This window comes from Pseudorca crassidens, chromosome 8, assembly GCF_039906515.1.
Source record: "Pseudorca crassidens isolate mPseCra1 chromosome 8, mPseCra1.hap1, whole genome shotgun sequence".
NCBI classification, from domain to species: domain Eukaryota; kingdom Metazoa; phylum Chordata; class Mammalia; order Artiodactyla; family Delphinidae; genus Pseudorca; species Pseudorca crassidens.
In genome coordinates this window covers 61341622-61354932 of record NC_090303.1, presented here as the reverse complement: position 1 = coordinate 61354932, position 13311 = coordinate 61341622, and the positions used below count along the sequence as shown (strand labels likewise).

The following is a 13311-nucleotide window of genomic DNA, read 5'->3' as shown; positions in this document are numbered from 1 at the left end:
CACCATGATCAAGTGGGATTTACCCCAGGAAGGCAAGGATTCAATATACGCAAATCAATCAATGTGATACACCATATTAACAAACTGAAGAATAAAAATTACATGATCATCTCAATAGATGCAGAAAAAGCTTTTGACAAAATTCAACACCCATTTATGATAAAAACTCTCCAGAAAGTGGGCACAGAGGGAGTCTACCTCAACATAATAAAGGCCATATATGACAGAACCACAGCAAACATCATTCTCAATGGTGAAAAACTGAAAGCATTTCCTCTAAGATCAGGAACAAGACAAGGATGTCCACTCTCACCACTCTTATTCAACATAGTTTTGGAAGTCCTAGCCATGGCAATCAGAGAAGAAAAAGAAATAAAAGGAATACAAATCGGAAAAGAAAAAGTGTAACTGTCACTGTTTGCAGATGACATGATACTATACATAGAGAATCCTAAAGATGCCACCAGAAAACTACTAGAGCTAATCAATGAATTTGGTAAAGGTGCAGGATACAAAATTAATGCACACAAATCTTTTGCATTCCTATACACTAGCAATGAAAGATCAGAAAGAGAAATTAACAATCTCATTCACCACTGCAACAAAAAGAATAAAATACATAGGAATAAATCTACCTAAGAAGGTAAAAGACCTGTACTCAGAAAACTATACGACACTGATGTAAGAAATCAAAGATGACACAAACAGAGAGATATACCATGTTCTTGGATCGGAAGAAGCAATATTGTGAGAATGCCTATACTACCTAAAGCAATCTACAGATTCAATGCAATCCCTATCAAATTACCAATGGCAATTTTTATAGACCTAGAACAAAAAATCTTAAAATCTGTATGGAGACACAAAAGACCCTGAATAGCCAAAGCAGTCTTGAGGGAGAGAAACGGAGCTGTAAGAATCAGACTCCCTGACTTCAGACTATACTACAAAACTACAGTAATCAAGACAATATGGTACTGGCACAAAAACAGAAACATAGATCAATGGAACAAGATAGAAAGCCCAGAGATAAACCCACGCACCTATGGCCAGCTCATCTATGACACAGGAGGCAAGGATATACAATGGAGAAGACAGTCTCTTCAATAAGTGGTGCTGGGAAAACTGGACAGCTACATGTAAAAGAATGAAATCAGAACACTCCCTAACACCATACACAAAAATAAACTCAAAATGGATTAGAGACCTAAATGTAAGACCAGACACTATAAAACTCTTAGAGGAAAACAAGGAAGAAAACTCTTTGACATAAATCACAGCAGGATCTTTTTTAACCCACCTCCTAGAGTAATAGAAATAAAAACAAAAATAAACATATGGGACTTAATGAAACTTAAAAGCTTTTGCACAGCAAAGGAAACTATAATCAAGACGAAAAGACAACCCTCAGAATGCAAGAAAATATTTGCAAATGAATCAACGGACAAAGGATTAACCTCCAAAATATATAAACAGCTCATGCAGCTCAATATTAAAAACAAACAAACAACCCAATCAAAAAATGGGCAGAAGACGTAAGTAGACATCTCTCCAAAGAAGACATATAGATGGCCCAAAAGCACATGAATAGCTGCTCAACATTACTAATTATTAGGGAAATGCAAATCAAAACTGCAATGAGGTATCACCTCACATCAGTCAGATGGTCATCATAAAAATAATCTACAAACAATAAATGCTAAAGAGGGTGTGGAGAAAAGGGACCCCTCTTACACTGTTGGTGGGAATGTAAACTGGTACAGCCACTACAGAGAACAGTATGGAGGTTCCTTAAAAAACTAGAAACAGAACTACCATGTGACCCAGTAATCCCACTCCTCAGTATATACCCAGAGAAAATCATAATACGAAAAGATACATGCATGCACCCCAGTGTTCACTGCAGCACTATTTACAATAGCCAGGACATGGAAGCAACCTAAATGTTCAAGAACAGAGGAATGAATAAATAAGATGTGGTACATATATACGATGGAATATTACTCAGCCATAAAAAAGACCAAAATAATGCCATTTGCTGCAACATGGATGGACCTAGAGACTGTCATACTTAGTGACATCAGAGAAAGACAAATATCATATGATATCGCTTATACGTGAAATCCAAAAAATGGGTACAAATGAACTTACAAAACAGAAGTAGAGTCATAGATGTAGAATACAAACTTATGGCTACCAGGGAGTAAGGGGATAAATCGGGAGATTGAGACTGACATATACACACTACTATATATAAAACAGCTAACTAACAAGGACCTACTGTGTAGCACAGGGGACTCTACTTAATACTCTGTAATGACGTGTATGGGAAAAGAATCAAAAAAAAGAGTGGATATATGTGTAACTGATTCACTTTGCTGTACACCTGAAACTAACACATTATAAATCAACTATACTCCAATAAAAATTTAAGACAACAAAAAACCCAAACAAACAAACAGTGTTTCTCAGGATTTCTTCTCCCGCATTAGGTAGAACAGGATGGCTAGAGCGGGCCCGAGTTGAGTATTACTGTTCTCCCAGGTCAGTTAGGCTCTGGTTAACTAGTTTCCCTTGAGGCAAACCTTGTTAAGAGTCCTCTGGCATATTTCAAGATAGTTCATTTTCCCTTCCCCCTGCCAGAAGGAGAAGGGTATTTTTCTCTGACATTTACCATGGGAACCTGGTTCAGCTCCTAGTGGTAAATCTTAAAATATTGTGGGCATCTCCCTGGAGTTTTTAAACTCTCAGATTTGTCCATGCTAAGCCCCCAGCAATTCAACATTTACAGTCCAGGTTTTCCTTACCCTGGCACTGGTTCCCACTGAGTCTGCTGCAGTAAGCTGAAACCCGTGACTCTCTGTGTTTGCGTATCTCCACAATCTGCGGGGGCAGTGGTTTGCCCTGTGCCTTCCCATCTCTTATGGATCTAAGAAGAGTTGTTGATTTTTCAGTCTGTTTGGCTTTTTACTTGTTTTTAGGACTGAGTGGCTACTTCCAGACTTCTTACATGTGGAACTGGAAACCAGAAGTCAATTCCATCTCCTTTTAGGAGATTACTGTATGTATGGTAGATCTTTTGTTACAGGCTCCATGCCATGTACCTCTCTATTACACTCTGTGTAATTTCCTCAGATCCATCTTATACTTTACTAATTCTCCTTGCAGCTCTGTCTAATCTGCTGCTTAACCTATCAGTTGAGATTTTAATTTCAGTGACTAATGTCTAAAGAGTTCAAATCTCATCTTATTCACAATATATCTTGTTTTTTACTTACTTCTTATTCATTTTTTAATGATTTAAAAACAAACATTTTGGGCTTCCCTGGTGGCTCAGCAGTTAGGAATCTGCCTGCCAATGCAGGGGACACGGGTTCAAGCCCTGGTCCGGGAAGATCCCACATGCCACACGGAGCAACTAAGCCCGTGTGCTATAACTACTGAGCCTGCCCTCTAGAGCCCATGAGCCACAACTACTGAGCCCACGAGCCACAACTACTGAAGCCCACGCCCCTAGAGCCCGTGTTCTGAAACAAGAGAAGTCACTGCAATGAGAAGTCCGCACACTGCAACGACCCCACTCACCACAACCAGAGAAAGCCCACGTGCAGCAACGAAGACCCAACACAACCATAAATAAGTAAATAAATAAATTTATTTTTAAAAATAAATAAAACCACTATTAAGGAATCCATATTTTGTGGTTAAAACTCAACCACAGGGCTTCCCTGGTGGCGCAGTGGTTGGGAATCCGCCTGCCAATGCAAGGGACACGGGTTCGATCCCTGGTCCGGGAGGATCCCACAAGCCGCGGAGCAACTAGGCCCGTGTGCCACAACTACTGAGCCTGTGCTCTGCAGCCCGTGGGCCACCACTACTGAGCCCGCGCTCCACAGCTACTGAAGCCCACGTGCCTAGAGCCCGTGCTCCACAAGAGAAGCCACCGCAATGGGAAGCCCACGCACCACACTGAAGAGTAGACCCCACTCGCCACAACCAGAGAAAAGCCCGCACGCAGCAATGAAGACCCAACGCAGCCAAAAATTAAAAAAAAAAAAAATTAAATAATTTATAAAAAAAGAAAAACGTAAAGAACACTCAGCCACAAAAATTAGTGCAAACAGATGAACAGAGTCATCAGATCAGACAGTAGATCTTCCACAGAAGGCCAAGGTCACACAAACTTAGGCAATGATAACTACCTCCTTATTTAAAATTCTGCTCCGTAATTGACAAATATATTTTTTAACCTTAATTATAAGAGACATGCCAATTTCAGAAAGCCTCCTGAATTCAGAAAGATTAAATTGTGTGTGTTGGAGTGCCGGCGGCGTGGGTGGGGGTGGGGGGGAGGTCTTAAAACCAAGAAAATGTAGTATGTAAGGCAGAAAGCAAGTTTATAACTTAAAATGAGACCCACAACTGCCTGAAAAGCCAGAAAGCAATTACAGAGGGAGAAAACACGTACTTTCTTGCAAACATGCTACACGGTCATTAGAAGACTACATGTGCACACTGGAATCAAGCACTGACTGTCTGCTGCAACTTTTCTTCAACATCCAAGTAAGTAGATAAGATACACTCTCCCACCGACAGCACAGAAGATGAGATCCTTTTCCCTCACTTTTATTATAGCACAAGTTCGCTTCGAAATTGACTCAATCTTTGGGACTGACGTGTACACACTGCTGTATTTAAAGTAGATAACCAACAAGGACCTACTGTATAGCACAAGCAACTCTGCTCAATATTCTGTAATAACCTAAATGGGAAAAGAATCTGAACAATAGATACATGTATATGTATAACTGAATCACTTTGCTGTACACCTGAAACTAACACAACATTGTTAATCAACTATACTCCAATATAAAATAAAAATTAAAAAAAAAAAGAAATTGGGGCTTCCCTGGTGGCGCAGTGGTTAAGAATCTGCCTGCCAATGCAGGGGACACAGATTTGAGCCCTGCTCTAAGGGCTCCCACATGCAGCAGAGCAACTAAGCCCATGCGCCATAACTACTGAGCCTGCACTCTAGAGCCCGCGTGCCACAACTACTGAAGCCTGAACACCTAGAGCCCGTGCTCCACAAGAAGAGAAGCCACTGCAAGCCTGCGCACCGCAACAAAGAGTAGCCCCCGCTCGTTGCAACTAGAGAAAGCCATGCACAGCAATGAAGACCCAACGCAGCCAAAAATTTATAAAAAAAGAAAATGACTCAATCTTTCTTCAAAAATGATTACTTTAAAAGAGTAATATTCATCTTACTCTGTCCATAAAGTCAGTCTTCTTTCTGATGATTTTGAAAAGCTCTCTTTTGATTCACTATATAGGTTTATAATTAACTCTCAGAAGACAAACTTATTTCAAGTTACACCTCCTTTGGGTGCACATGCACACACAGAGTACTAACTACAAATAAAACAACACAAAGATTTCTTAAATACCGAGTTCAATCACAGAAGTCTAAAATGAAAACTGAACTTTATATGATGCAAAACATGCTATGATCCAGTAAAGTTTAAAGACCAAGAAAATCCAAGAGTAAAAATTTGCTATCAATATTTATTTCACATTTGTTTGTTCTGAAATACTTTAGAAGATGAGGAACAAGGAAATAGAGACTCTATGCTTGCAACATTTATATTACGTTTATAAGACCATACATCAAATTACTAGGTCCATGAACTAAACAGTGAAGCCCATGAAAGAGGGGAAAGTATATGAAGCAGGCAGTCTCTGACTTAAGGGCTATCTATCTACGAACACTCATTGTGTCATTCTGAACTTTTTTTCCATTCTGCCAAAAATACCACCTGCAAATACATAACCACTCACATCACTCTGAATCATTTCCTGCCATGATTGCTTTGGACCTCCTACCTGAACTTCTGCTGAGCCAGTTGCCTAAATCCTGAGAGCTTTCACCTGGCGAGTCAATTTTCTTCTTCAGTTGCCAGGACTTGGGTATTTGAATATATTACAGATTAAAAAACAATAAGAAAGCTTCTGTGGGCTAGCCTGGTAAATCAAACCAACATTCAGAATATCATCTCTGTGAATATGAATTTGAAACTCCGAATCACCAAGTTATAGTCAAATTTCTGGAATTCATCCTATTCAGGAGTTTGACTATAAATAATACCCAAAAATAAATAAATAAATAAATAAATAAATAAATAAATAAATAATACCCAGCCTGAAAAATAAGCCCAACTATTCTCCTTGCTAACTGTGAATGTCTGTAGACAGTTCAATTAATATACATTTAACAAATAAATTGAAAAATTATAGATCTAGCTACTTTAGGAAAGGCTGCAAAAGGTTTTAGTTGATAAGCACTACACTGAATAAAATTCTTGTTTGAGTATTAACACAATTTAGAGACCCAATCTCTCTAATGCATCTCTCTCTACGAAATCAACTTTTTGGAATTAAAATATGAAGCTGTTAGGAGTCCAGCTGACTAAAACGATTCCATTTCAGGATTCTCCAGCTCACCTTGTTCTAAACTTCATAATAATCCTAGATTATTGCTTGGGTGTTAAAGGGGCTGGTTCTCACACAGGCTCATATCCTTGATAGATCAGATTTTGGTGACTGAAGGGTAGCAGAATATGCTACCCTAAAATATGCTTCTTTGGCATAAGGATTATTTTTTAAATGACTGAGAAATAGCAGACTCAAGAGAAGCTCTGAAAGTAGAAGTTACCCTTTAGTAAGGGAAATATACGATTTTAAAAAGCTCTTTATTTTATATTGGAGCATAGTTGATTAACCGTGTTGACAGTTCCAGGTGTACAGCAAAGTGATTCAGTTATACATATACATGTGTCTATTTTTTTCCCATTTAGGTTGTTACATAATACTGAACAGAAGAACTCTCCATTTGCAAGGGTGTCTTCCTTCTCACTACCAGGAAGAGGAGGAGGGCTGCTCTAAATCACAAAGTTTACTCCCAAGAGAATCTTCTCAGTGGAGCAGGCACTAACCTATATCCACGTAACAGACCTCTTGTTTGTCATGATTTTCCTGGTGACCCCCCACAACTGGCCTCCCCACCCTCACTTTCTTCTTTGTCTTTAGCTGAAGATGCTATTTAAGCCCACACTCTAAATCACCTTGGAGATCAGCTCATTTTTCCCCTGGGTACCTCCTATGTACACCAGGAGGTATACTTGTTAATAAATTTGTATTTGTTTTCCTCTTGTTAATCTGTCTTTTATTACAGGGGTCTCAGCCAAGAACTCAGAAAGGTAAAGGGATTATTTTTTCCTCCCCTACAGGACTCTGCCTTCAAAACCTTAGAATTCTCCTAGCCTGTGATGGGAAAGTACATTACCAATCTGCCACCTCTATCTAACCTAAACCCGTCAATCACAGCTCCTCCTTCTTTTAACTCACACTTGGCCACTGTCCACATTTTAAAAATTCAAGAATCATATATGTTTATAAAGAAGCTGTTTTTGCCTCTTGTGAATGTTTATGGACGTTAATCTATAGGTAACAAATTAAAAAATTTCAGGTCTAACTACCTTAAAGTAGGAAGCCATTCTTAAAAATGGCTGCAACTTTATTTACTTTTTGCATTAAGTTTACTAACTTCTAAATTGGAATACTGTCAAATATTTAAAACCTGAATTCTTGGATCACAGTATCCCCAAGCAGAGGGTTACATATTGCTTTTTAAGCCACCACACAAGTGATCTAGTAGAAAACTTTAATGACTTGAGCACAGTTAAATCAGGAAATTAAAAACTGCCAAATATCAACACATAAAAAGACTATATCCAAATACACTACACAAAAAGTAAATAAACAGAATACTAAGATTATATGCAAATATATTATATGGTAAAAGGAAATACACTTGGCTTTTAAAATTCAAGGCCAGAATCTTAAGATTTAAGGATATTTATTTTAAAAACACTTGTAATAAACAAAATAATTATGGAGGGTAATGATAAGATAATAGAGTAAGTATAAGAAACAAGCCCAATCAATTTTACCTCAAATTTTGAACCTGAATAAAAATGTCTTTTATTTCTTAAGTAACTGAATCTCAATTAGATTATGAAAAGTAGCCAATTCAATTTCCTAATGCAGAAAGGTTTATATATAATAATCAACAGGCACATTTACTATTCAAAGGAAATGCTAAAAGCTACTTTTACTTATACACTGGAAAATGGGAAAAAGTGCTCAATTATTACTATTATAGTGTGGCTGAAGCACTACCTTATCAAGACAGAGATTCCTAAAACATTTTGCAAAAAAGCTACTCAAAATAACGTGTTCACTTCAGTGTTAAATTTTACCCCGACAAGATTTCTGTAATCTGAGGAGAAATCTCAGATTATTGACTAAGTGTTACTACACTGATTAACCTTTGGTTGATCCTAGGCTGTAGCATCCATGTGTTTTATTCATTGCTATATTCCAAGTTCCTAACACTATATACCTCATACCTGACAGGTACTGAAAAAACATTTGCTGATCAAGAAGTCGATCTTTCAATTGGCTTCACTGTTTACTGGTACTCTTCTTACTCATTCTATTTCAAACCAAATTTTACATTTGAAAAATCTAAAATTTCTCCACGGATTTTGAAGTTTGTCTTTTTATCTATGAAATTCTGAAAAAAGCTCTCATTTTTCCTTTATTTCATTCTATTCATCTAAAGTCACGAATGAACTATTCCTTTTTTTTTTTCAAGTCTATTTCAAAATGTACCAGGACTACATTGAAAATCTCTCCTACGGTTTTGAGTATCTGGAGATTGTGGTCAGGTAAGAATGGCACAGCCAAAGCACCAGACCTAATTAGGATACCAGTTAGCTCAAGGCTCATAGATAGCCCTTCCTGGCCTTTTAACTTTTACCTGAAACACGAAATTCATAAAATCTAAGATAATTCTAATTTAAAGTATTATTTTAAAGCACTGGACTTACCATTATAGGTTATTCTTGGCTTTGTTAAACACATCACAAGATGCAAATCCATTTCATCTGAGGGTACAAATTTTGAGCATACAGGACACTTAAATCCTAAAAAGTAAAAGAAATCCATGTTACTTCACTATTTTGAATATCCAACTATGCTTTTTAAAAAAGCAGGAAGAAGAATTTCAAACTTCAATATTACACTTACACTAATACACTACCTATGTGCAACTTAAGTTGGGAAAACAGTTTGTGACTATAATATCTGACTTAAATCAGTTTATAAACAGCATCTGATTTCAAATAAAACAAGCTTAAATGAGGAGAATTTAGTTCACTACAAAACTCTTGCACCCTTTTCTAATGTATGGGTCCAATCATTCTTGTTTCTAATTTTTTACATTAATCTGAACTTACGATTTCATTATAATAGCTGTTTATTCTGACCATCCTTACGGAAAGTACCTTTCCCAGCTTATAGTATAATTTGAGTCGCAAGGTTTTATAGCTAGGTAGTACCTTAGAAACTATTCTACTCCACTGACCTTTAAAATATTTATCTAATGAAGAAAGTGAAGCCTTTCACAGAACAGCAAAATCAGGTCTAGAATCTATCCTGACTCCTAGTATAGTGGTCTTACGGCCATACCATGCTTCTGAAGTCACAATGCAAACAGAAAATAGCACCAAACAGCAGATTTCTCGTCAATTTTGATACAAATATTAGCTAGTTTCCTACAATATTCAATCTGTACTAAGTATTTGCCTGAAGTACTCTATTAAAAATAAACTGGTAGACTGAAGGAGGAAATGTTATGCATTCAGCTCTATCCTGCTCCCTCACTTACCAAGAGTAACTGTCCATCCATGGTTCCCTGCTGCTTCCCTGCTGACCTACTGCTCCCTTCTCCAACATCCCCAACCTGCTTGAGAAGTGAACTGATCCAAGGAAGTCCATTTATGGTTTGGTTAGGAACAACAAACCAGGGTGGCACAAAAAGATGGTCTGGGCCAATTTGTTTTTAATGACTTAAGAAACAGCAAGAGAGTACACTGGTCAGCTGTAGACAGCTGAAGCAGAAAGGTCACATGTAGGTAAAGGTAAGAGAGACTTGGGTGGGGTGTCTATTCTGTAGTCTGAATTTATAAGAGAACAGAAACTATCAGTAAGCACAGGAAAATGGTTCACATGGAGATCTTAGAGCAGATGTGCAGAGAGGAGCAAAGTGCTGTGAAAGACAACAACTAATAAGAAGGGTGGTGAAAAAAAAAACCAGTCCCTAAAGCTGCCTCAGATTCTGGTAGCTCTCTTTCTAGTACATGTGTGTTCTTACAGACATTCTCCTCCCTTTGTCGTGACATGAAACTCACTGCAACCCAACATGTCAGATTAGAGTCATACCTCGTGCAAAGCTTTACTGAATAAGAAAAGGTTTTGGCATGGGTACTTAATCCAGTTATTCAACTTCTTAAATGAAATACATGTTTTTGAGCACGGTTTTTCACACTGTATTAAATACATTTTAAAAGAAAGGAATAAAGGTATGTTTACTTCCCACTTCTTCAAAACTACCAAAATGAGAAAGAAGAAAAAGCAAAGGGGATTAATCTAAAATTAAACTACAAAATAGCTATAATCCCCAAACACAGACTATAGCAATACTGCAAAATATAGATCAAATGGGGAGAAGACAAAGAGACTCTCAAGCAGCATTCCTATTTCCAGGACCAATAATAATCTTTTGCTTAAAATTGTAAAAACTTTCTTCCCTTGAAGTTACACAGGACTTAAAAAAAAAAAAAAAGGTACCCAATTTTCCAACTGCTGATCAAAATCATCTGAGTACTGGCACATAAACTCTAAATTATCAAACAAAAGTGAAATACCATGAACCATTGAGAGCCATCCAACTGCCCACAAAGTAGAGCCTAAGGAGAGAAACTATGTATAAAGAACCACTGCATTTCTAATTAAATACAATGAATTGATGTGTTTCTTTCTCCTTACACCTAAAATCTACTAAAAGTGAGAATAAATATAACAAGATAAAGAACTTGAAAGGAGACAGCAGCAGATGAGAACAGATGAAGGAATTAACAGGACTGAGAAAACAGACATCCTAAGTGTCTGCAGAAGTAAGCCAATTCTCACTACATAATTCTCGAAGGACTCAGGAATCTATACCTCCAATAACTTCCCAAAACAATGGTGAGGTGTGTGGTTAAAATCTAGACTGACTGAAAGACTTAATAAAAAGGATCCCCAAGTCTCCAACCCATGACATATAGCCAAGCAACTACAGTTTCCCAAATAGAGCAGGAGAATGAAGGTCTACTACAGGAAAAAAAAAAAAGACCCAAAATAGATTGGCTTGAGGACACCAGGCACAGCAAGGTGAAGGGAAAAAAAGGGAATAAATAAATATCTATGTATGGAAAAGGGCCCTTCCCAACAATCTCCTTTTCTCTATCTCTACCAAGACACTGGTAGAGTCTTCTCTTAAATCAAAAGTTCCACAGAATGAAACAGCAAGAGATCCTTGTCTGTTCACAAGTCTTAGTCTTACATATAGAGCTTCCAAACAGCTTTTCAGGGCTTCTCTCATAAACATAATGCAATAAAAGAAAGAAATTTGCACATGAAAACACAGCAGAAACAAATTCAAAAGACTAATGAAAATACTTACAACTCTCATCACAAAAGGACAATATCCTTAATATACAAAGAACTCTTAAAAAAATGAGGAAAACCAAACACCTGTTAGAAAAATGGGCAAAAGTTTTAAACAGACATCTCACCAAAAAGAAAGATATGTAACTAACCCTTAAACACATGAAAAACTGCAGTGTCATAATGAAAGAAGCACTTTACTCTCAAGTTCTTCTGTTTATTTCTTTACTCTCATTTTAGTGTGTTAAGGAAGGAGGAAAGAAACACATGTGTTTATTTCACTGTTTTAACTAAAAATCCAGGTGGTTCTTTGTACATACTGTTTTCTCTCCTTGGGCTTTACTTTATCTCTACATTAAGATATCATTACTCTTGCCAGACTGGCAAGAACTCAAAAGTTTGACAACACATGGTTGGTGAGGCTTTGGAGAAACAGGTACTTTCATATGTTGCTAGTAGGAGTGCAAAATTGTACAACCTCTACAGAGGGTAATTTCACAACATCTAACTAGATTACATGTGTATTTACCTTCTGATCCTGCAATCCCACTTCTAGGATCTCTTCCTGAAGGTATGCCCCCACCAATACCAGAAAACACATGCACAGATAGAGGATTATGGGAAGATGGCAAAGTAGGAAGCACTAAGGGAATCTACCTCCCCACCTCGACAAAAATTGAATGGGCGGAATTTGTTTGAAGGAACTATTTTGGAAGTCTGGAATCTGTTGAAGGCTTGCAACTTCCAAAGGAAAGAAGACTTGGACAATACATTGCGGTTCATTTCACCTCTTAGCACAGAGACAGTTATCCTTCCCCCCATCCCAGCCACATGGCAGGCAGTGGTGCACCTGTTCCTGGAGCACCTTGCACACAGATTACAGGAGTGAGGGTAGGCAAAAAGGACCCTGTGCTCCAAATACTGGGAATCTGCGCTCTGATTGCTGATTGCTGCTTCTGATCAAGGAGGTACAAAGAAAAAGGCAGTCACTGTTATTGGACCTCCCTCTATTGTTGTAAGCCCCTTCCCCTCTAGCTGAAGAGACTTCAAGGGGATTTAAAGGGATTGTGCCTCTCTGCCCCTCTTCGTTTTTCTCTTTTTCCCCTTTGGAGAGCCAGACATTAAAGACTAGCACATTTCAAAACAATTGGTTATATGAGGAAAATTAGAAAGTGACTATGCAGATTCAGGAAAGAGTCCAAAAAGACCTGAGAAGTTTATACCTCAGGCTGACGATCCTTAGCACAGAGACAGCCTACAACACCCCCAAAAAACAATAATAAAAAACAGCAGACCCCAGGGAAGGGGCAGAATCTGATTTCCAGAGTTACCACATTATTAGATTTAAATGTCCAGTTTTCAGAAAAAAACAAAAAATAAGGTATACAAATGAACAAGAAAGTATGGCCCATTCAAAGAAAAAAAAAGAAATCAGCAGAAACTGCCCATGAAAAAGAACTGATGGCAGATATACTAGAAAATGACTTTAAAATGCCTGTCTTAGAGATGCTCAAAGAACTAAAGAAAGGTGTGGAGAAACTCAAGAAAATGATGTATGAACAAAATATCAATAGACAGAAAACTTAAATAGAAACGAAGAAGAAATTCTACAGCTGAAAAGTATAATAACTGAAATGAAAAACTCACTAGAGGGATTCAAAGGCAGATTTGAACAAGGCGAAGACAGAATCAGTGAAC

The 13311-nt window shown here is 37.6% G+C and overlaps 1 protein-coding gene across 2 annotated transcripts in view; it reads right to left on the bottom strand.

Moving 5' to 3' along the window:
• ZNRF2 (zinc and ring finger 2) overlaps positions 1-13311 on the bottom strand; it is a 102935-nt gene that overhangs the window by 40936 nt on the left and 48688 nt on the right. For both annotated transcript variants that reach the window (XR_010945566.1, XM_067746626.1), the window contains exon 2: positions 8952-9047. Coding sequence is in view for 1 of the 2 variants with exons in the window: in XM_067746626.1 (XP_067602727.1) it covers positions 8952-9047 (96 nt within the window). In the remaining variant the exon portion in view is untranslated. The remainder of the gene's footprint in view (positions 1-8951; positions 9048-13311) is intronic.